Genomic DNA, 25,556 nt, shown 5'->3' with positions numbered 1-25,556 from the left:
TTATCTGGAACTCCTTGACGCCTAAGTGCGCCCCAGATGTTTTCGTGGTTGAGTCGGTCGAACGCCTTTTCGAAGTCAACGAACACCAGCAGAAGAGAGTCCTGGAATTCGTTGATCTGCTCCAATATAATGCGGAGCGTTGTGGTATGGTCTACACATGATCGGCCAGCACGGAATCCAGCTTGCTGCCGCCGGAGAATAGCGTCGATCCTCTCCTGGATCCGGTTGAGGATTACCTTCCAGAGTACTTTGAGAGTAATACAACTAGCGTGATGCCACGCCAGTTACCGCATTCCGTTAGGTCTCCTTTCTTAGGCACTTTGACCAATATGCCCTGCATCCAGCCCACTGGAAAAGTTGCGGTTTCCCATATATTGCTGAAAAGCTGATGCATCATCTAGGCTGACAAAGATGGGTCAGCTTTGAGCATTTCGGCTGAAATACAGTCTATCCTTGGCGCTCTATTGGATTTCATACTCTTGATGACTGGTACAATTTCATCCAGCGATGGCGCCTCCGAGTTGACGCGAGTATTGCTGATGCAGTTGAAAACCGTAATAATCGAGTGTGACATTCGGTTTTATTCTTGTTCTGTGTATCACAACTACGTTGCAGGTGGTGCGCTGTATAGCGCATCAATGAGTGAACACAGCGAACCACGTGCGACGTAGTTGCGACACGCAGAACAAGACTAAAACCGAATGTCGCACGTCAATTATTACGGTTTTCAACTGCAACAACAATAATTCGACGAATTGCAGGCGTCATACGCTGCTGGTTTTGTTGGTTTCTGACATTTGAAACTTGGAAGAGTTATTCAACATGTTCAGTCCATCGCTTAAGCTGTTTTGTATGGTCAGTCAATAGCTGACCAGCTCTGTCCTTTAGCGGCATCTTTGTATTCATCCTGGCACCACTAAGGCGGCGAGAAATATCGCCATTGGCGGTGGCGGTTTTTCCTTGTTCGGCTATGGAGTTAGTCCAGGCTCTCTTGTCCCGCCTACAAGCACGTTTAATAGCCCTCTCCAGTTCAGCGTATCGTTGACGGGCAGTTGTCTTAGCCGATGGCTTTCGCCTCTCTCCGCTCATCGATCTTCCTCCAAGTTTCATCCGAAATCCACTCCCTCCGACGGCTGCGCGCTTTGCCGAGGGTTTCGTCACTGGTCGTGATGAAGGCGTTCTTGATCCCGGTCCATTGCTCTTCGACGGTTCCACCAAGTGGCAACTCCGAGGCTCGGGATTCAAGTTGTTCGACAAAGGCCCTTGACACCTCAGAATTCTCTAATCTGCCGACGTTGTAGCGGCACCCAACTTTCTCCTCCCGTCGTTGGACAAGTGTGACGCGCAAACGTATTTCAGCGATAACAAGATGATGGTCGGATGCGATATCAGCGCTGCGTTTGTTGCGTACATCAAGAAGGTTTCTTCGCCATTTTCGGCTGATGTAGATGTGGTCGATTTGGTTTTCTGTTCGGCCGTCGCGGAAAACCCACGTGACTTTATGTGCTGGTCTATGGGGGAAGAGCAGTCCACCAATGACCATGTTGTTATTACCACAGAATTCTGTAAAAAGCTCTCCGTTTTCGCTCATCTCTCCTAGGCCATGGCGTCATGACGCGTTCAAGGTCCGCGTTGAGTCAATCTTCGCGTTGAAGTCACCCATGTGGATTTGGATGTCCCCCTTCGAGATTTTCTCAATCACGCTGTTCAGCTGGCTGTAAAAACTCTCTTTCTCCTGCAAGTCGGCAGCATCTGTTGGCGCATAGCACTGGATTGTTGTAAGGTTCCTAGCCAATGTTCTGAATCTGGCAATGATTATTCGCTCATTTATCGGTTCCCACTTCATCAGGGCCGTATGTCCCTGGGCTCAGTAGGAATCCAACTCCTCTTTCCCGAGTAGCATTTTCACCTTGTTTGCCAGAGTAGAGCAAGACTTGCCCGGAAGATGTCTTGTGTTCGCCAGTACCCGGCCAGCGGTCCTCGGTCAGCCCCAGGATTTCAAGCTCCAGGTGGCCAGCTTCCCTTGTAAGTTGAGCCAGCTTGCCCTGTGGGCCCGTCGCCTACAAGGTGTTCTTCCAGATTTTGTTACGTCGTCTATCCTCGATAGCAAGAGAATCCATAGGGCAGTATTAGGCGGGTTTTATGGGGACCCGTGCTACTATGGATTAAATTTTTACTCTCCGACAAATCTCCACAAATGTCGGGAGTACTACGTGCCCACGCATCACATTTTCGTGGATTTCAGGGCAGCATACGATAAAGTTGAACGCGAACAACTATGGCAGATAATGCACGAGTACGATTTGCCGGACAAACTGACGCGGCTGATCAAAGCTACCCTGTTGTTGAACACAATTTTTGTCTGCAAGGTCAATTTTAGCCTAGGGACGCTAACTTCCCCCTAGATTTGTCTTCTGGACCACTGTGCATTCGATTACTTTCACGGAATCAGGGCTATGTTATGATTATATGCGATTTGCAGTACTAAAGGGACGAATTCAGAATTATTCAAAGGGCCGTCGGAAGAGATATGGAACGATATATCGCATTTTGATTTTCGTGCACACTACAGAACGTGTTAACGCCGCTACTAGATCATACCACAATAGATCAAAATAATGGTCGCAGTAGTCAAATCTTCCGACAAAAAAAACATTTCAGCATCACTACCTCCTTGCAAAATACGTTTATTTTTCTTATGGTATTGAAATGAAATTGACTGTGACTATTTTTGAGACTTAAACTTGTTATGAATATTCCGAATGCTAGTACCTAGCTATCTAAGTTGATCAACCTGTCGCACACGCCGGTATATTGAACCTCATGCGTGCAAATAATAATAACCGTTTGTTCAGCGAACTTTGTTCTTACTGCCTGTTTAATGATTTCGCAGGCATCTGGGTGAATTTGTTCCAACAATAATAGCTGAAATATAAGAACATTTGATTAAATTGAATATTTAGGGCATTATTATAAAATCCAAACCGCGGGCTTCTGCAAATAGCATCGCGCCAAGCAAAGTAATTGTCTGTGTTTAAGCGATAGATTATCGACAACATCATCAAGCTTGTTCTGTAGGTTGGCAATGGCCTCGAACAACCCGGTTGTCTTCAGCACATCATTGATTTGCGTTGAAGTTAATTTTCCAGCCGGATTTAGAAAAGTACTAACTGAAATAGCACGTAGTCTAGGATTAGCTGGAATTACACCAATTTGTTCTCTCAACTGATCAGTTTTCAGCCGCGTTATATCGATTTGATTCAAGCTAACCGTACCCTGATTGGGTGAAATTATTCGACAAAGCAGTGGAATGATAAGGTCGCTACCAGTGCCAATAATCGCAACTGTTTCACCTGCTTGTATGCGAAGGCTTGGAATTTTTAGCATTTTCTTATTTGCCACTCGATAAACAACGTCGCGAATGACAACCGACACTCCTATATCTGAGTTTGTAAGTGACGCCGGATCTTTAACTTCTTTTAAGCATTGAAGTTGCTGTAAATTGATTTAATGGTAGTGTTATTCGTATTGTATTTAGATAAAGTATTCTTACCGAAATGTCAGTTTTGAGAATAGTCCTCTTCTTGTGAGCGATCATGGTTAGTAAAGTGTGTTCTACAAATTTTTCTAGATTACGAATCATTGAGAGGTATCCGAAAATAGCTAGAATATAGCGATGGATCGAAACTTCGGACTGTGATGTGAACAGGAGAATTACAAGTAGGGCACTGATGCCTAGGAAATATGCAACGAAATTGACCCAGAACTGAACGAAAAACTGAATTGACCTTTGCATGTATATCGCGGTACTGTTTTCTTCCACGTTGTCATAGAACCTGCAACAAATTAACTTCGTTCAAAATAGAGAATAATAGATATATAAATATTAATGATACTGAAATAAGCTTTTTTTATTACAACAAATGAAAAGAAGAATTGTACGTTTACGTAAATCTATTAGAATGTGTTTTTAGCTTCGATTAATCTGCTCTCGTGTTACAATATTACAATATATGTATCGTCTTTTACGACCGTTCAACTTCTTCATTGCCTAACTTGTGCTCATGTCCCAAATGAAATTCATGACTTTTAAAATATACAAGGCGATTCTTTAATATTAGTCGGTATATTTGGAGATCAACCAGACGGAACCAAAAATCGACCACGTTCTGACAGATGGTCGGCACTTTTCAGACACCGCCGTCAGAACCTATAGAGGCGCTAACATTGGTTCGGACCACTACCTAGTGATTGTTAAGATACGTTAAAAACTATCTGCGTTAAACAACATACGATACCGGCATCCGCAACGGTATAATCTAACGCGACTGAAGCAACCGGATGTCGCCTAAAACTACGCGTTATCGCTCGAAGCCGCGGTGCCGGAAGAGGGTGAACTGGATGGAGCCCCGCTTGCGAACGGTTGGAGTGCCGTGAAAGCAGCTATTAACAGCGTATCGGAGAGCGTCTTAGGTCGTGTGGCACCGAATCGATGCAACGAAGTGCAGTAGATATTGGATGAGAAGAACGCAGCACGGGTACACCTGCTTTGCAGCAATACAAAGAGAAGCGGAGATAGCAAGCCTAGCTCTTCCAGGAGAAAAAGCGCCACCAGGAGGAGAAGGACTGCAAAGAACTCGAGCTGCTCTACCGCGTTCACGACAAACGGAAGTTCTACCAAAAACTCAACGAATCTCCCAAAGACTTGGTACCGGTGAACGAAATGTGCAGAGATAAAGATGGAAATATTTTGACTGACTACGTGCGGTGATCGAAAGGTGAAAACAGTACGACGATGAACACCCGAATAGCGTGCAGGTGGAGGACCATAATATTGGAGGAAGTGACTTAATTGGTGCAGCAAGCAACGGAGATGTGGCACCCCATCGATAAGCGTTAAAGTTAAAGAAGCCATCCTGTGGCTGAAGAACAATAAAGCTGCAGGAAAAGATTGCATTGGAGCGGAATTTATTAAAATGGGCTCGGACAAGTTGGATAGTTGTTTGCATCACTTGATTGTTAAGATTTGGGAAACGAAACAACTATCGTAGAAGTTGAAAGACGAGATTTTTGCCCTACTTGTAAAAAAGGCGATAAGCTGGGTATTAAATGGGGAAGACAAACGAGAAAGAGACAAACATAGCTTTTGCCAGCCCGAGTTCCTACCTAGCGCCTCCTCGCGACCACACCCGGCAATATTCTATTGAGTAGCTAAGCTAGCAGGTGCGATGCTGCGTGGTTCCCAGATGTCTGATCTCAAAACTGAGATTTTGGGCAGACGGCTAACCCACACGACCTTGGTATCAAGTAAGCGTAATATGATATTTTAGTTATTTGTTTAGTTTTAGCTCATCAAGCACCTGTTCAGTGAAAATTTGGCTGTAACAAGTTTAAATAATGCATATGGATATCAGAAGGAAAAATAAATTTAATTATTGGATATTCGATGCCCTGATGGAAACTCAAGTGACGCGATAAGAAAATGTTATATGGACCCAATTAGCAATTTGGTAAGATCGTTTCAAGTCGAATTTATTCACATGTCACTATATACGGGTCGACTCTTTTGGTAATAACATACCAAACGAATTGACAGTCCGAATGTAATAGTAAAATCCAATGATTCCGGAATGTGCTACAAGTACTCAGTCATTCTTCATGGGTCTTTGGTGATCAGTAGAACTAACACCTATAACCCAAAACTAAGATAATTGCAGAGATGAAACATTGCTGCAGCTACCTTGTTTCTTTTCATAATATCACTGCCGAACATTGGGAAATAGATAGGTTACACACACATACACACACACACACACACACACACACACACACACACACACACACACACACACACACACACACACACACACACACACACACACACACACACACACACACACACACACACACACACACACACACACACACACACACACACACACACACACACACACACACACACACACACACACACACACACACACACACACACACACACAGATTTGTGGAAAGTTACCAGACCGGCATCATCCAAATCTTCACTCTGCGGCAGATCCTCCAGAAGTGCCGTGAATTCCGAGTCCCCACGTATACCCTGTTCATCGATTTCAAAGCCGCATATGATAGCGTAAACCGACAAAAGTTATGCAAAATTTTGGACGAAAACGGCTTTCCGGGTAAGCTTACTAGACTGATCATGACAACGATGGATGGGATCCAGTGCTGTGTGAGAATCTCGGGTTCATTGTCGGGCCCACTCGAATCTACGCGAAGCAGAGAAGATTGTGTTGAAGATATAAACTGGCGGTCGGGCCTGCTTAGACAGTACCCTGGTAATCGACGGGGATGAGTTCGAATTAGTCGACGAGTTCGTATACCTTGGCTCACTGCAGCAGATACCAACAATACCAGCCGTGAGACCAAAAGGTGTTTTATCAGCGGAAGTCGTGCCTACTACGGACTCCGCAAATATTTGCGGTCGAGCAATCTGAGCCTTCGTACAAAGTGCACATTTTACACGTTAATTAGACCGGTTGTTCTGTAGGGGCGTGAAACCAGTACTCGGAGTTTAGAATGGCGGGTGCGGGAACCATCTTTGGGGCGTGCAAGAGAACGGTGTATGGTTGCGAAGAATGAACCACGAACACGCGCGTCGCTACGGCGAACCCAGTATGTAGAAGGTGGCTAAAGCTCGACGGATACGTTGGGTTATTACAATGTTACATGTTGCTAGAATGCCGACATAACTATTCTGCCAAAACGGTTTTCGCATCCAATCCGAATGGAACAAGACGAAAAGGGACACAGTAAGTGAGGTGGTAAGACCGAGGGGAGCGAGATCTGGCGAGCCCTGAGTGCCCGCGGAACTGGAGATTAGTTGCTAAGGACCGAATTAGATGGAGGAATTACGTTACGCAGGCCTTGTCATCAGACGTAAGGCTAACAAAGCAAGTAAATTAGCAGAGCAAAACAGAAGAAGCATGAAGGTTGCGTACGACGGTTCAAGTATGGGGCCACCAACACAGATGGAAGCCAAAAAACGCTAAGCAAGTTGAGAAACTGCAAGGTATCAAAGTTGTTTTTACTAAACGTCATTTATCCTATCGACGCGATTGTCTTGACAATCCGAGCATAACTTTGCCTAGTTTTCGAGAGAGTTGCTCAATGACGGATCCAATGTTTACTCTGTGACAGATCCTAGATGAGTTCCGGGAGTACAATCTGTAGATCTGTGATCTATTTGTGGATGTTAAGACGGCACACGATTGATCTGACAGATAATCGCCTCTATTTTATATACCGATCGGAGCCGGCTCCGATCAGAAATTACGCTTCGATCGGAATACATCGTATGCTATAACACACGTCGATCATGACGTTTCTGATCGGAGCGAGCCCGATCGGAATGCGGAATCGAGGCGAATGATTGAACATGGTTTTCTGCCAAATCTGGTTAAGCAGATATGATTGAGGCTAGAAAGATCAACGTTAGATGTCTCAGTAATGTTGGGCAAGGAGAAGCGCTGTTAAATTCAACCTACATTGTTTTAGAAGCTGCAGTACGAAGAGCAAACGTGGACCAAATAGTTAAACGTTGAGTTGTAGCTTCGAATATAGTCTTTAATTTATTGTGGCATTGCCCTGGTGTTTGCTGCATTATGACGCAATGCACCTACCTGCAAGTTTTTTGCATTGCGTCATACAGCAATCACCAGGGTAATGTCATGTACATTCAATAAGTAAATTTGTTTAAGAGTGACCTATGGGAGCTGAACGAGTATACATTACTTGTTTCTATATTCTTCTATCTATATTACTTCTATCTATCTATATATATATATATATATATATATATATATATATATATATATATATATATATATATATATATATATATATATATATATATATATATATATATATATATATATATATATATATATATATATATATATCTATACCTATAAAGAAGGATTTCTGTCTGTCTGTCTGTCTGTCTGTCTGTCTGTCTGTCTGTCTGTTTTGTGTTCCTTATAGAATCAAAAACTACTGAACCAATCGGCGTGAAAATTTGCATGTAGAGGTTTTTAGGGCCAGGAAAGGTTTTAGTGATGGTTAGAGACCCCTCCCCCCACTAAGAGGGGGGGCTCCTATACAAATGAAACACAAATTTCTGCATAATTCGAGAACTAATTAAGCAAATAGAACCAAATTTGGCATGTGGGTGTTTTCGGTGACAAGAATTTATTCTAGGGTAATTTGAGACCCCTCCCCTCTTTATAAGGGGAATTATAACTCCTCTCCCCTTTAAGAGGGGGGGTTTCCATACCAATTTCCTCATAACTCGAGAACTAATCAAGCAAATGGAACCAAATTTGGCATGTGAAGGTTTTCGAGGGCAAGAAAATTTTCTATGTTGAATTAGGACCCCTCCTCACTTTAAGAGGGGGGGCTCCTGTACAAATGAAATACCAATTTCCTCATAACTCGAGAACTAATCAAGCAAATGGAACCAAATTTGGCATGTGTGTGTTTTTGAAGACAAAATTTTTTTCTATTATGAATTGGGACCCCTCCCCACTTTAAGAGGGGGGGGGGCTCCTATACAAACGAAATACAAATTTCCTTATAACTCGAGAGCTAATCCAGCAAATGGAACCAAATTTGGCATGTAGGTGTTTTTGGAGGCAAGAATGTTTTCTATGATGAATAAGAACCTCTCCCCACTTTAGGAGGGGGGGGCTCCTATACAAATGAAATACAAATTTCCTCATAACTCGAGAACTAATCAAGCAAATAGAACCAAATTTGGCATGTGGGTGTTTTCGGTGACAAGAATTTATTCTATGGTAAATTGAGACCCCTCCCTCTTTATAAGAGGAATTGTAACTCCTCTCTCCTTTAAGAGGGGGGGCTGCCATACAAATTTCCTCATAACTCGAGAACTAATCAAGCAAATGGAACCAACTTTGGCATGTGAAGGTTTTCGAGGGCAAGAAAATTTTCTACGGTGAATTAGGACCCCTCCCCACTCTAAGAGGGGGGCTCCTGTACAAATGAAATACAAATTTCCTCCTAACTCGAGAACTAATTAAGCAAATAGAACAACATTTGGCATGTGGGTGTTTTTTTTGGTGACAAGAATTTATTCTATGGTGAATTGAGACCCCTCCCCTCTTTATAAGAGGAATTATAACTCCTCTCCCCTTTAAGAGGGGGGACTTCCATACAAATTTCCTCATAACTCGAGAACTAATCAAGCAAATGCAACCAAATTTGGCATGTGAAGGTTTTCGAGAGCAAGAAAATTTTCTATGGTGAATTGGGACCCCTCCCCACTTTAAGAGGAGGGGCTCCTGTACAAATGAAATACAAATTTCCTCATAACTCGAGAACTAATCAAGCGAATTGAACCAAATTTGGCATGTGTGTGTTTTTGGAGACAATTTTTTATTCAATGATGAATTGGGACCCCTCCCCACTTTAGGAGGGGGGGTCCTGTACAAACGAGATACAAATTTCCTCATAACTCGAGAACTAATCCAGCAAATGGAACCAAATTTGGCATGTAGGTGTTTTTGGAGGCAAGAATTTTTTCTGTGATGAATTAGGACCTCTTCCCACATTAGGAGGGGGGGCTCCAATACAAATGAAATACAAATTTCCCCATAACTCGAGAACTAATCAAGCAAATGGAACCAACTTTGGCATGTGAAGGTTTTCGAGGGCAAGAAAATTTTCTACGGTGAATTAGGACCCCTCCCCACTCTAAGAGGGGGGGCTCCTGTACAAATGAAATACAAATTTCCTCCTAACTCGAGAACTAATCAAGCAAATAGAACAACATTTGGCATGTGGGTGTTTTTGGAGGCAACCATTTTTCCCATGATGAATTAGGACTTCTTACCTTTTTAGGAGGGGGGGGGGGCTCCCATTCAAACGAAATACAAATTTGCTCATAACTTTAGAACTAATCAAGTAAATGGAACCAAATTTGGCATGTGAGAGTTTTAGATGGCAGAATTTTTTTTCTGTGGTGTATTACGACCCCTTTCCCTTTTAAGAGGGTGGGCTTCCATACAAATGAAATACAAATTTCCTTATAATTTGAGTACTAATCAAGCAAATGGAACCAAATTTAGCATGTAGGAGATTTTTGAGTCTTGAATTTATTTTATGATAGTTAGAGACCTCTCACCCCTGTGGTAGGGGGATATGGACTCTCATACAAATAAAACAGAAATTTTGGCGAAACTCAAAAACTAATCCAACTCGAGAAATTCGAGATTCTTCCATAAAACATTAATCAATAACAAGACCACAAAAACTATCTATAGTAACACTAGATCATTCAGGACGAGCCGGTCGCGAGTGTTGCCGGTGACCCGCCGTCGGAAGCGCCGCCCACTGGGGGACTTGCAAAACTCGAGAAGTGATAAAGATCATCCGAGATTCATGATTTATGTACAACACAGGTTAATTTGTGGCAATACGAAGTTTGTCGGGTCAGCTAGTATATATATATATATATATATATATATATATATATATATATATATATATATATATATATATATATATATATATATATATATATATATATATATATATATATATATATATATATATATATATATATATATATATATATATATATATATATATATATATTGATATTGATATTTTGTATAAGAAACAAGTAATGTATACTCGTTCAGCTCCCATAGGTCACTCTTAAACAAATTTACTTATTGAATGTACATGACATTACCCTGGTGATTGCTGTATGACGCAATGTAAAAAACTTGCAGGTAGGTGCATTGCGTCATAATGCATAATATATATATTTATATATATATATATATATATATATATATATATATATATATATATATATATATATATATATATATATATATATATATATATAACTATAACTATAACAATATACATACTTTTGTACAAAACTGGAAACAGAATCAAACGATTGTATAACGGCTCGACCCGCTAGGTGGTTGGTTAGTATCGCAAACATTTGCCGTCGGGAGAGATGTTCATGATTATACAGATGTTGTAAACTGTACTGTACATAGTAGATGAGCGCTACGGACACCGTCAATAGAACGGATACGACGCAAGCAGCCCAAAAGTTGGCTATCACCAGAACTGTTGCCGAAAGTAGAACCATAGTTGCCTGAAATATGCAACTGTCGATTTCAATGAATCCCGTTGAGATGTTATCAGTGAACAGGTTGAGCACGTCTGATACGCTCGTATGTTGCAGATATGTTAAAGAACCCCTCATCAGCTGATCAAGCAATTTCTCTTGATATGAACGATTCCGATTGGTTGAAATACGTGCAACGTAGATCTTCGAAACACTGTCTATGACAAGAGTGCAAACAATTACACCTAGGCAGAGTGTACTGAGCCATGGATTGATATCACCCTGTTCTACAATCACTATGAGCATAAGAACTGGTCCAAAATACAGTACGCCATTGAGTAGATGCATCACGATTAGAAGCAGAATATCACAAATGGAGAAACTTTGAATTGTCATCGATGCGAGTGTCTGTTTAGCAGATTGCGGTTGCTCTGTATCGTTTTCGACCGAAGCAGATCTTCTGTTTCTTTTGCAAAACGCATTAGTAGCAATGTATAATGCAGCAGGATCGCTTCCAGTTGCGTTTGGCTGCCCATAACCACGGCACACCGTAGCAATGTTACATTTTCGGGTCATTTCAACATGTGATGGCATGTTTAGAATTTCGGCGTAGCAACCTTCGCGATATATGGCACCATCGTCTATTCGAAAAACGCGATCACAATATTGAAGTAACTAAAAAGTAGATAATTAATTATTCAACTGTTTTCGTTGGCATTCGGTAAAACTAACCTCATTCCATTGAGTTCCCACGATAACTGTTTTATTGTCCTGTCTTAAGATGGTTAACACTTGAGAAAATAGATGCTTTGCTTTATGGCGATCACTGAAACGGTTGAGAGGTTCGTCCAGTAGTATTATCTGCCGATGGCAGTAGACTGCACGAGCCAAAGTAATGCGCTCCAATTGTTGCGTTGTAAGCTCAAGATAAACGATCGGTATATCATCTGCACCAGCTGCCTGTAGCACATCCTCGTTAAGTTCCACAGCGTGAACAGCTAGGTAGTATCTGTGGAAATGTATAACCTACATTTAGATTTCAAATCATTCCGGCGTTTCAAACATCGCTCAATTACAATTACGCTCGTTCACCAGGAATCTGATGCCGCAGCACTAAATAGGGACATTTGAATTTATTCATGATAGGACTAGTTTGATGAGAAATGGCAGGACAATGTAGCTGATCGTTAAGCGCTGCATTCAATACGTGATGTCTTCGTCTAACAGCATCGAGCCAGCGTGGCTCTTGCCGTATCAAGAAATCCTCTCTACTGTACTCGATCCTGGGTTACTTGTCACCAATACGTTAAGCGTCTCGACACACGCAACTTAGTCAAGCCATGGTTGGATTCTTGAAGAGAACGAATTGTGAATTTCACTACACATTCGTCCGGCATCCTTGTGACTGACGTGGTCGACTCAGCGTAGTATCCCAGCTTTCGCTAGATGTACAAAGCCTTCGCAGACGACCATGACATTATTACTGGTACGTTGGCACGGCAGAGATAATCTACACCGGTGACCGGACGAGAGCCATAAATACGATAGCCATATAGGGGGGCAGACCCCCCGCAGAAATCACATCTGTCTAGGTCTATTCGTTTTCCTAGGTTTATCGTCCTCTAGTTAGTTTTCCCTAGTCCTCGCATCGAGGATCCCCTGTATAAAATGAAAAGCGGCAAAGTCGCTTTTTCCAAACTGAATCAACTAGGCCTCTTGTGACTTGCGCTGGTCCTTTAAGCTTTGAACGGGTTGAAGCGTAGTTCTGGGCCTCCATACCAAAAATATGAATTATGGCAAACGTACATTATGGCTCCCGTCCATTATGGCAAACATACATTATGGCATTCGTCTGTATGGCAATCGTACGTAAGGCAACCGTCCGTATGGCAAACGTATATATGGCTGATGGGGTGTCGTCGAAAGAGGCTCCAGAGAAAGCAACGTTCGCCTCCCGCGTGACGTGATTTGGGATCTATGGTCACCGTCGACAACAATACTGGAAGTCGAGCCTGCTCTTCCCTCCGCAAAACGGTTCGATCAAGGAGCATACACTGCCGCACAAAGCTTACGTTGTACAAAACGCTAATCAGACCGGTAGTCCTCTACGGACATAAGACTGTAACTTTGCTGACGGAAGACATACGCGTACTTGCCGTACTTGAACGAAAAGTCTTGCGGACTATTTTTGGCGGAGGACAAACGGAAAGCAGCGTGGGGCGCAGGCGTATGAACCATGAGCTGCAGGTACTACTCCGAAGAAAGTACGGAGACTACGGTCGGTCAGTCACGTCGTTAGAATGCCGAACGACTGGGCAGTGAAATCCGTTCTCTTCATGGACCACACCGGTACCAGGAATAGAGGAGCCCAACGTGCTAGATGATTTGACTAGGTTGAAGCTGACTTACGTGCGTCGAAACGCTCAACAAATTGGCGAGGGGTAGTCCAGGACCGAGTACACCGTGCACTATCGGATGGAGAGGAATTCTTGATACATGTTGGCCACGCTGGCCTTTCCGCACCTTCCATCAACCCATTGGCCACATTGGTCTTTCTGCACCTTTCAACAAGCAGGAACGTTGACAGCAGCCGTCAACCGGTGAGTCAGCATAACTCGACTGACAGAACAACTTATTGATTAAAATCTAAAGTGGTTAGAGCTAAAACACTACCTGAAGCTATTCTTAAAATTAATTTGTTATTTGCTACTTTATTACTAAATTCGCTGAACTAAATTTGTGCCTAAATACTATCCTCTCTAAGTGATTCTAATCGGTAAGCCTTAAATTACTTAAATATAGGACTAAATTAATAGTGGATCTTAAAATAGGTAACCTACCGTGAGTTGCTATAGCTTTTGTGTTAAAGCAGTACCCGTAAAAGACCGTTACGACTGGTGAGAGTGATAAAACTAATTATATATTAAATACATTAAATATAACTATCTACTATATTTCTAAAATGCTACTTAGGACTAAACTTAGGAACTAACAGAAATCGCTAATTTGGTAGCGCACTTAGGAGTGATAAGCGATCATCAAAGCGAACTAAACGTAAGTGAAATATCTAACCTATCAGTTGAATCCGCTATCTAAGATCTTTATTATATCCTGCAAATTATTATATAACTAAAATATGTACCCATATCATTCGTAGGAAAATTATATCCTCCCATTATAAATCATCAATCGGTGTGCGTTTTCATTCGTATTCGGCGGAGGATTATAATTTTGAAAACCGCAGTTGAATCAAATTCAACAATACAGCAAGAGCCACAACGGCTCTATGCTGCTATAGGCAAGTAAGTAATGGCTTAGCATGTAGTAAACAATTCTTTAAAGTGAAACGATATTTGTAAAGTTGATTGGGAAGAGCTGGATAAAATTTGATTGTTGTGTTGATTATTTTGCAGATGAAAGTGATTTTTGATATAAATAAAAGTAAGAATGACATGGTCTGCTTTCTTTTCTGTTACTTACCTCTGTGCATCAAACGGTTCTCCAAATAGAACATTCTCCTTTAAACTGTCATTTAAAAGTACCGGTTCCGACGGGAAGAAAGCCAATTTTCCGCGATGTAAAACTCTGCCTTTTTGAATCTCTACATTACGCAGAAGAGTATGTAGCAATGTGGTTTTTCCGCCTCCAGAATGACCTGTCACACCGATGATCTGACCGGAGACAATTTCGAAATTTTCTAGGCATAACTTAAATTTACATTGACGGTTATCGTCACCATCCACCGGTGGCCAACCCGCTTCAGTATTATTTGCTTGAATAGCTAAATTTTCTCGATTGGGCTTGAGTCGGACATTATCCGGGCATAGGAGTTGATACGAATGTTTAATTTTGTCAAGAGTTGCTTTTCCTTGGATGAAGTTGTTTATGCAGTTGCAAAAGTCTAACATCAGGTTTTGTACATGGTATGCAAACACTAATAGAAGGATCAATACCTCTGTACTTTCTGTTTTAATGTTTGTATCGCACCAGATTAGATATAGGCCTCCAACTAGAATGGCAGACGTGACACCTCCCAAAGCTTTAGTGGAATAAATATTACACCATCGAAGTGCTCCATATTGACGATCTAAATAACTCATGAAACGATCCTTATAAATGCTCTCCATTTGAAGCACCTTGATGTTTTTAAACTCAAAACAGATTTCTTCAACTATAGAGTGCTTTTTGACTCCAAAAGCAAGAAATTTTCTATAATAAATTTTGGAAATGTTGCCTATTATAAACAAAAGCACCAATAGCGGACAAACTCCAAACGAAATTAATACGACAGATATTGGCAACAGAATAAAGCCGCTAATGATTGCCAAGATCAATCCGATGGAAATACCAAACAATTGTACGACTGATTCGACCAACTTGAAAACAAATTCGCTTTCTTCATTAGTCAATGTCATTATTTGATGAGCGGAGATGTTATTCACTATGCTACTCTTCATTGCCCTCTTGTAAATTGAAGACAACACGGCGGTGCGTAACCGTACCGCAGTTCTTAGGTTTAGCCAGTTTTTTACACTGTTGAAGATCATCGCGATAAAAAAGCAAAGCAACACTCCCAGTGATAGCAGTATACGATCATTGCGTCCGTCCATTGATTGAATTTTTGAAGCACTTTTACAGCCATTATTATTCATTTCGAACTGTATCCCAAGAATTTTCGATGGAGCACTTGAACAGTTCGAAATAGCTGTGCAGTTTTGGCAACTGGTAGATACAACGGTCTGCATTGATTCAACAGTCATATTGGAAAATAAAACCACTCCCAAGAAGATAAGGAAAATTGCAAAGCAGTGAAAAAGGCTAGCAATTATTAGTCGAGTTCTCGTGAATCTCCAGATAACCTTGAGCATGGACACTTTCTTGCGCCCATTGAGCGTCTCGTTATAGTTATAGATACCGAGCAATCGACGGCAATTCACTTCACAGCTATCACTGTACGGCGTCTTGGGAAGAAGGTATACTTCATCTTGCTTGTTGTTCCAGTTACTTGTCGATAAGCTTTGATATGCTCGTTGTTGTTCTCGAGTAATAAAAAATTTACGAATCCAGGAGAATGAGCTATTGGAAAAACAGCCTATCTTGTCCACGGGTAAATCGCTGGTTCTGTGTGAATAAAATTAAATACGTTTCAGTACAAATTGAACTTTCCACCTCCACCCGGATGACGAACCCTGTACTGCTCACACGGAATGGAACAATATTACGCAAGGCAGGTTTGTACCGTGACAATCGGTTATGGGGTGTGTAAGCGGATTCGACTCTTGTACTACGAACATTGTTGCGTACTCTTCGTTCTGAAAATAAATAAAAATATATATAAAATAAGTAATTGTTCAGTATCATTATCTTCGTATACTAATATAATCGTGAGGTCTCTGGTAAAATAAGCGTTTTTCTAAATGAATGCGGGACATATTGAATGGCTTATTTGCTAAATTGGTTCTGTAAAAAATTTAGATCAATTAGAAATGCGGAGCTTTACTTAGGCGATAGCGTCTTGTGAAGCTGCTTAGAACTCTCCTGTAGTATTTCATGTACACGATAAAAAAATTAACCAATGCAGGACACTTTCCCAGACGGTTATTAATCCGGGACAAACCACCCAAATCGGGTAGAATCCCGCAAAGTCCGAAACCTCTGAACAGCCCAGTCTATGGACATTACTGAAATTTACAGTGTTCAAGACCTGCAACTACAATTGGTCTTCACAGTTTTAAATAATTTTGTTCAATGGCACCACTTTAAATTATCAGCACGGTGCTCCTCTGACCATTATTATAAAAAATAAGTCTTCTAATTCTTCTTGGTAATATCTGTACATGTTCCGGCGACTACCAACGAGGTGGTTTGTCTAAAAGTGAACAAAAACTCCTCTTGCGACAGCTTAATTCACACTAGAATTTCCCTGGGGGTTTCCGGAGTACGTACCCCGAAAATATCCAGTTATAACTAATGTGGCCACAGATAGTTGATCTGTCTTCCACTGTTAAAAAAAGCAAAGCCTTGAGCTTAAACGTCCTTTCTAAGACTTTATTGACATCGACATTCTTTATCGACAGACTTCACAGCAGGCTATAAGAAGTACAGGACAGTAACGAGGCAAGTGCAACAATCCTACTGACTCTATCTAACAGCACCGGCCAGCCGAGATTCGACCATACGACGACTGGCTTGTTAGAACAGTATCGTACCTCGAAACCAACTAAGCGGTTACAACAGGCTTCCACTGTTCTAGTTCTAGTCTAGTAACTAAAAAACTCGTTGGACAAGTTTCTTTATTTTGCTTAGAGGTATAGGATGGCAATACAAACCAATTGGAATTTACCGTGTTCATGGCTTATTTTTTTTAATAACGATCAGAGGAGCACCGTGATCATATTTAAGAACTTGCCACACATTGCCCGGCGCTTAACATATTAAGCGAGTTGTCGCTGCTAGATTCCGTTTGTGGGATCTGACCTTCTGCTCTAATAGACAGACTGTTACTGTGTTACCTGACTCATAGCGCATCCCTATTTCCGAAATTCTAAAATCGCTCATGCTTTTACTTTTGGAGTAAACCTGTAATTTCTTATGTTATATAGTTATTATTTGTATGCTCTATTCGAATTTATGATCAATTAAACGAAAAACCACAAAGTTAGTGAGTTACGAGACCCTCTCCCGTATATAACGTATATTCGTTATGAGTCAGGTAACACAGTAGCTGTTAGTATACACAAAATTTTGGCGAGCTAGTGCTAAGACCTAAGCCCCCTAACAGAAAATTAGACCTCCTGCCTCCCCCTTTAGAAAAAAACGGTTAATCTTTTCAAAGCTTCGAAAAAACTATGATTATCTAACTTTTGTCATTAAAAATTCGAGAACAATTTTTATTTACATCGCTTCAATAAGATTCCATGCATTAAACTGCTTTAAATTGTAAATGCTAAAACGAAAACTTACGCCTCGATTCTACATTTTTATCAAACCCGTTCCGATCAGCAACCATATTCTGAATTCCGATCAACGTGTGTTATAAGCATACAGTATATACAGTATACAGGTCCGATCGGTATGCGGTAATAAAGGCGATATAAACGTAATTGACGTAATTTACCAAAAAAAATATAACCTGTAACAATCGGGGATGAGGTCTATTCATGAAACCTAATTATTTAAAAATGAGCACAACATGATACTTTTGATACTCACTCACTTTCTTTGGATCATTCGCTGTGATTTCGCTTTCCGCTAAAGTACACGTTGAATCGGATTTCATCCATTCTTCGCCAGTGTCATTGCTAGTAGAGTCAAGGCTAAAAAATAATTAAAGAATTAAATATTAAAAACAATGGATAATTTGGACAATTCCAATAAAAATTTGATTTTTTTAAACTTGACAAAGCAAAACCTTCTTTCTAAGATTTGATCGTTCTTTATCAACAGACTTCGCAGCCGGCTGTTAGAGTACAGGACAGTTATGGGGCTAGTGCAACAATCCTACTAACTCTATCTAGCAGAACCGTCTAGCCGAGATCCGAACATACGATGACTGTCTTTTTAGACCAGCATCGTACCTCGAAGCTAACCGGCCGGGCATTTCTTTGCATAGTTTATAAAAAAATCCTGAACTCCTCTCATGTTGTAGACACATGCATCTAAAATGATGCCTCTATTTTGATTTTGACATTTGCTCTCCAGTTATTCAAATGTCATCCAAACCTCTCCATCGCAGACAAGTTGGGAGCGTCGTCTGCAAACGTGCATGGAGCTAAAAAAACGGACCAGAATGTCGAATTCTAAAAAAGCTAGGAGCCCAAGTCACCACGGTAAGCCAAACAAACCAGTCAAAACATTCCGGATTCCGAATGCCGTTGTTGACGATGCTGACGAAGTTCCAATGAGTGACGATGGACGACTAAACCTACGTCAAGGCACACATCAAACAGCTTCCTAGGCAGAAGTTTTATACGGCAACTGGAAGAAGAAAGGGGGTAGACAGTTTCAAGCATATGAAACTTTCGTAGTTCTGCAAAAAATATCTGGTTTGGTTATCCGGCCATTACGGATCAAAGGCCATGAAGTGGTATGCAATCAACATCAACATCGATGGTGCCCAAGGACCAGATATTTTTAAATAGTTTTTTGTCAATTTACACGCATTCTTGTTTGGTCAAGTTTTGACAGAAACATCCTTTATATTGAGACCACAATAAACTGAGCGCCATGTTCTACATTATTGCGTTGGTGGTTTACTTTAGTCCTTTAGAATTTGACCCTTCTTTATCGACAGACAGTTATTAGAGTATAGGACAATTAGCGGGCTAGTGCAACGATCCTATTGACTCTATGACAGCACCGTACAACCGAGATTCGAACATACAACAACTGACTTGTTAGGCCAACATCGTACCCCGAAGCTAACTGGGCGGGCAATTGCAAACATATTCTCTTGATATATTTGATTAGAAAAGGTGCTATATGATAATCAGTGATCAGGTGATCCAGTACACTATAATATATTCATTTTATAAAGTGGGCACTTGTTTTTTTAATGGCTCAAGGTTAATTCCTAATAAAAAATTATGAAAACTATTCCAGCATATCTCGACAAACATTTGAAAAGGGGAAATCAACATATGTAAACAAACCGAGTGAGAGTTAATTTTCCACAATTGCCTGGTAATTGCCTCTTCCTACCATATATTTGGTTTTCGACGAATTGATTTGTAACCCTATCCTCTTAGCTTCCGTTTTTAGTCTTGCGTAGATTGCCTCCGCCGCCCCAAGGTTTCAGCTTGTCAGCCGCGTCAGTTTGTCTAGAAAACTGTACTCGTGCATTATCTGCCATAGCTGTTCACGTTCAACTGCATGCTATGCTGCTCTGAAATCCACGAAAATATGATGCGTGGGCACGTAGTGCTCTCGACATTTCTGGTAGATTTGTCGGAGAGTAAACTTTTGATCCGTAGTAGCACGGGCCCCCATAAAGCCCGCCTAATACTGTCCTACGAATTCGCTTGCTATTCGGGATAGACGACGCAACAAAATCTGGGAGAGCACCTTGTAGGCGGCGTTGACCAACGTGATGCCGCAGTAATTACAGCAATCTGGTCGGTCACCCTTTTTGTAAATGGGACAGACTACACCTTCTATCCACTCCTCCGGTAGTTTCTCCTCCTCCCAAATTCTAGAAATTATCCAATGAAGTGTCGTTGCTAGCGGTTCTTGGCTATTTTTGTAGAGCTCTGCCGGGAGTCGGACCTTTCCAGCGGCTCTATTATTCTTCAGTTGCCGAATTTCTCTCCGGATCTCTTCGAGATCGGGAGCCGGCACACTGTTATCGTTTGTAGGCACTCCGAGGTTAGCTTCCATTGCGTCTGCTGCTGCTAAATCGTTTTGAGCGCAGGCTATGGATCCCGATCACCGGTCTATACATTGCTTCCCTGCTGATCTGGGCGTTCATATCCCCGATGACGATTTTGATGTCCCGTCGTGGGCAGCTGTCTTACGTTGCCTTCAGCTGCGCAGAGAACGCTTCCTTCTCGTTGTCGCCGAAGAATCGGCCTTTTATCCTCAACATGCACATCCTCACGTTGATTGCTTTCCAGTCCATTACGCGATCCTGCATTTTGCCCATCTACGAAGCCCGTTCCCAGCACATTGGTCGTTCCACCGCTCTGGTAAAATTGGGCTTTGCCGCTCCGGATTGTTGTCGCCAACAACGAAATTTAGCGATCTGCAGTTCCAGGTACCAAGTTTCCATTCCATGTCCTTGTTTCGTCGCCTTTGTCCATGCCAAATGTTACGAGTAGAATTTTCTTGGCTCTTGTTAGTTTTTTGGATTTAGATAGGTAGCCTAGATTGGTAGATTGGTACTAAAAGCCTACGTACTACGTTACCGAGTCTCGTGATGGGGCTGCCATCTTAAAGTGTCGAGACAACACTGTGCCTACTACCCTGTTGGAATACGACCTTAGTTTTCACCGGGGTTGGTTACCGCATCTCCGCTAAGGATAGAGGTAGGGATAGGAGTTGCTAGATAAGTGGTTAAGGACCACTATGGGGTCTGTTTCACGCATTATGCAATCATGTACCAACCATGTTTGGTCTCATGTACTATTATTTGCTCTTTCTTAGGACGTTGTTGTGTTTTGATTGTGTATTATTGGATCATAATTATGTATTAACTTTAAGATGCTGAAGGCGCGTTCGACATATTTTCGCCTAAATTCGGTTTGATGAAGTTATGTCTTGGACATTTATTTCTATAAGTAAAACACTCGATAAAACGTAAACTACTTCCACTCGAATCCAACGTACCAAAGGTGGACAACATTGTGCCCGTCTTGTTAAACGAGATTAACGATTAATCACGATAGATAATGATGTTAGCTTCCGCAAGTCTCTGGGCACTGGATCAGGTTTTCATTTCGATAACGATAACAAAGAGCTCATCGAAATCACGCGTCCTAATTTGTTTAAAAACTATTACATTAACAACTTCACTGTCCCGCGAATTTTCTGTTTCATATAAAAATCACACAAGTAACGTATCTGGGCGGCCGGCCACCAAGATTCGGAACTCCTGTATTCGGCTCTCCTCCTGAGATAATATTATTGTAAATTGCCACATGCCGTTAGTTCACGCGCTCAAATACACAACCTACTCAGAACCATAGCGTGACATTGTGGTGCCGTTGTCGGAGACCCAATATGTCGCCTCATTTCTTAAATCAGTGCTCGTTCCAAGTTTATCACTTTTTCGCATTCGCTCCTTATTCAATACTTAGATGCCCTGCCAGGTGGCTTTACAGCAGTTCAGCAGAAGCTGCACTATGGCCGGTCAAAAGATAGACGTCGGCATATTTTTCAACTTTTTCGTGGCCTTGGCGATCAGGTCCTTCTCCGTTTTGACCACAAAATTATTGAAGTAAATGCTCTGTTTACCCTTAACTCTAAAATTTACTGTTGATCGCAATTGGGGGGCGTTGGGAGAGTTGGTGATCGTCGGTACAACTTTTATCTTCAGCCGGTTCATCTCCTCTAGTGTTCTCTTGGCTTGATGGGCAAAAGCCAGATTCGCCCAAAAAAACACATTCTTTGCGCGAAATTTTTTAATAAAGGCAGCAATTTCCGGTAGGTACTTCATACTGTATCTTGGTATCTCCACGTTCACCATAAACCCTGAATGAAATAACAGTGGCTTGAACATTCTCTTCTATCTGATCGTCAGCCACAGAAGGATCTTCTTCGGGAACTTGGGGCGGAATATATACTCGACGTCATCACTTACCTCTTTGGTGGGGGACGTAAAGTATTCGGTCCTTTGCCACTCGTTGCGTCCAGTGTCAAATAGTTTTCGTCGCCTATTATGACCACGACATCGTGCTTCGCCGGAAAGATGTTTTCACCAGCACTTTCGGTCGTTCTCTGGGCGATTGCCTGCTACTCAGACACGGCCAGCCTCGACTGACGCTTCCACATAAAAATGTCCATTTCGGTTAAGTGCTTCTTCGCCGTTTAGCCGGTTTCTCTGACCTCCCGGTTCAAGGCGCGGAACGATGGGGCCACCTTGCTTTCGGTCTTCATTTTTAGCCCCCGCACAGCACTATCGGGCGGCCGGAATCAGGCTTCCGTACAGCACTTTCGTCTTTCTCGCGGGAGAAGATGTTGCGAATGTTAGATTGCTCTAATCGGTGGATACGAAGTGCTTCATCATGTTCAAGTTCTTCGCTGGAAGTACGAATAAAGCATCGAGCGTAGTTGTTTGACGGTTTTCACCATGACTACTGCATGCAAATCAACTGATAAGGTGACATGAAAACTCGCTAAAATCAGAATGGTTTTTAATGCATACGTTATTGCTAATGCTTTACTGAAATGTAGGCCCTTTTTGGCCCCTTTAAGAGATTGCGCTATTGGCGGGGGCCAGTCTGGCCAACCGCACACTACGGCGCTGAATCTACTGTTCAAATCTGCTGGCTTGAATTTAAAACTGCGTAATTGTCATGGCTTTGGAAAAAGGTTGTTATCAAAGTTTTCACAACGAACGAAGCAAGCGAGGCTGATTCCTTACATTAAAATACTTCGAGCCTGAACGGCTCAGCACCATTAACGAAAACTGAGAATAATAATTTGCTTCATAAAAGATGGGAACAAAATTGATTTAAGATCAATGACCACTGCGAAGCACTATCAAATTTTTGACGATTTTGAGGATAATCACACATTTTTTGAAACGATGGTTCTACAATTGATGAAGGGACGGTAGGGGAATGAAATGAAATTTTTTTTTTGGTGAAGGAAGGGAAGAGCAGAAAGGAAGGGGGGAGGGTGTTGGTAGCTATGCTTGACAAGTAGTCACTTTGACTCCTACCTTTTGTCCAATGCTGGAAGGTGCATGAGTCGAACCAAGCTGGTTCGTCTTGTGGTTCGACTCATGCACCTTCCAGCATTGGACAAAAGGTAGGAGTCAAAATGACTACTTGTCAAGCATAGCTACCAATACCCCCCCCCCTTCCTTTCCGCTCTTCCCCTCCTTCTCCAAAAAATTTTCATTTCTTTCCCCTACCGTCCCTTCATCAATTGTAGAACCATCGTTTCAAAAAATATTAATATATATATGTATGACCGCATTTCAAGGTCAAGACTAAAAACTTGAGATTAGTCTATAATCACACATTGCTAATTGCGGGAGCGGGATACTCACTAACACATTTTTATCCGAAGCGAAGTTTATTGTGGGCTAGATGGATTGTTGGTTACGCGAAATATGTATGGGAATGAAATTTGTGACAGTGGCGCAGTCACGCCCCATGCCACTTAACATGAAATGTTATGCATTCTGTAAATGCAGATTAAACTTTAATCAAAAAGCCCCATAACGTCAGAACCTACTAGAAACAACGATCATCTTAAAAAAACTTCTGCGCAGCTAATTCCCTCGACGAAAATGTCACAGATTTTGTATAACCTTCTCCCGGAAAAGTCTGATCGATATGTTTTGATGGACCAATTACGTGTTTAAACACACGATCAGCCAGATATAGTTTTCATTATTAAGTTAACAAGTCAACGAGCTGCGCTTTATTTAGAGCTATAATGTCCGGGTAACTATGCATCATACTCATTCACAAACAAACATGTTATTTACATATCCGAATGTAATACATGGTCACAGTTATTCCGAGAAGTATCGAAAGGAAATCTAAATATTGGTGATAATGCAATAAAAATTCGGTTTTCGTTGAAATTGTGGGACTCGCCCTTTGGGAGTAAATGCTGCTATCAACGATGTGTCATTCATTTATCTAGCACCAGTGGACACATGCGGCCATTTGGTGTTTTGTTATCATTGCGATTGAGTCAGAATTAAATGTGAAGGTAAGTATGGCATGAAATTGGCAGATTGAAATACACACGTTAATGATACTTCCATTGGGTAAGTGGAATGTACTAATTTTAAACATATTGGTAGTTACTCTTTCCTAAAAGCACTGACTTCCAAACAAATGCTGTTCTTGTAAAACTTTTTTTAATAATATTTCACGTGCAGGCTTCTATAATTTTTTAGCAAACAATCATCACCTTTGAAATGTATAGTTTCCACTTCGGTTCATTGCGTTAACGATTGGCACACTTGATTATTGAAAAATCCTTTTCATTTGTATATAATTATCACCTATAGGTAGCCCGAAAGAAACTAATTCATCCCAAACGTTTTGAGAATTAGCTGCACACTGTTGAACATGCTGAACAAACTTCGGTATCAGAACTGATAGAACCGTGAGATTGCTAATAAATACAACCACGCCAAACTGATAACGACTGCTGGTATAATTATTATCATCAACCGATCGAAATGTATACAGAGAAACTAATTTTCAACCTTCCAATGCATTTTACACTCGTTCCTACTTCACAGTCTTTAGTTGATGCATACGTATTAAGGTGCCATGGAAGGTATGGGGCAAAATTGACATTCGAATTTTCAAACGTGTGAAAATTATGTTATGTTGATTGCCACGAAACAACTGTGTGTAAAATTTTAGCTTAATTGAACTTGACTTATTAGTGTCAGTTAAAGTTTGAGCTTTTTGAAAATTAAGAAATCATCAGTGACAAATATCGGCGTTTGTTGAATACTTCGGTTGATGCGAATGTGGTCAATTAGGTTTGCTGTTAGGCTGTCGCGAGAAACCCATGTGACCTTATGTGCTGCTCTATGCAGGAAGAGCGACCCACCAATAACCATGCCGTTAGTAGCATAGAACTCTGTAAACAGTAGCCCATTTCGAGATTTTTCAATCACACTGTTCAGCTGGCTCTGGCTGTAGGAACTGTCTTTCAGGCTGGCAGCATCTATTGGCGCATAGCACTGCATTGC

The 25,556-nt window shown here is 41.4% G+C and overlaps 1 protein-coding gene across 2 annotated transcripts; it reads right to left on the bottom strand.

Annotated features, from left to right (window-relative positions):
* Positions 1–2,679: 2,679 nt before the first annotated feature.
* LOC128737992 (ABC transporter C family member 8-like) lies at positions 2,680–25,000 on the bottom strand. Of its 2 annotated transcripts, none has more exons than XM_053832788.1 (9): positions 24,758–25,000; positions 18,380–18,483; positions 16,356–16,479; positions 14,648–16,288; positions 11,900–12,176; positions 10,956–11,842; positions 3,554–3,836; positions 2,986–3,495; positions 2,680–2,925 (listed from the first exon to the last, which is right to left on the bottom strand). In XM_053832788.1, exons 1-9 carry the CDS (start codon positions 24,787–24,789, stop codon positions 2,773–2,775), a joined length of 4,011 nt encoding a protein of 1,336 aa, XP_053688763.1. In that variant the 5' UTR covers positions 24,790–25,000; the 3' UTR covers positions 2,680–2,772. The 2 variants fall into 2 exon arrangements, with proteins under 2 accessions (XP_053688763.1, XP_053688772.1); XM_053832797.1 differs by lacking the exon at positions 2,680–2,925 and having other exon boundaries at positions 3,073–3,170; positions 3,227–3,495.
* Positions 25,001–25,556: the final 556 nt, after the last annotated feature.

Source organism: Sabethes cyaneus, chromosome 1 (genome assembly GCF_943734655.1).
Source record: "Sabethes cyaneus chromosome 1, idSabCyanKW18_F2, whole genome shotgun sequence".
NCBI lineage: Eukaryota > Metazoa > Arthropoda > Insecta > Diptera > Culicidae > Sabethes > Sabethes cyaneus.
Note: the sequence above shows the minus strand (reverse complement) of the source record. Positions and strands in the feature narration are given on the sequence as shown.

What these genes read in the sequence shown, in the direction of transcription:
- LOC128737992 (XM_053832788.1), bottom strand. Translation starts at nt 24,789, where the DNA reads ATGAACCGAAGTGGAAACTATACATTTCAAAG. An exon ending in GGAAACTATACATTTCAAAG is followed by an intron (nt 18,484 to 24,757) that starts GTGATGATTGTT and finishes ATTATTTTTTAG; the next exon opens with CCTTGACTCTACTAGCAATG. An exon ending in GCTATTTGCAGAAGCCCGCG is followed by an intron (nt 2,926 to 2,985) that starts GTTTGGATTTTA and finishes CTTATATTTCAG; the next exon opens with CTATTATTGTTGGAACAAAT.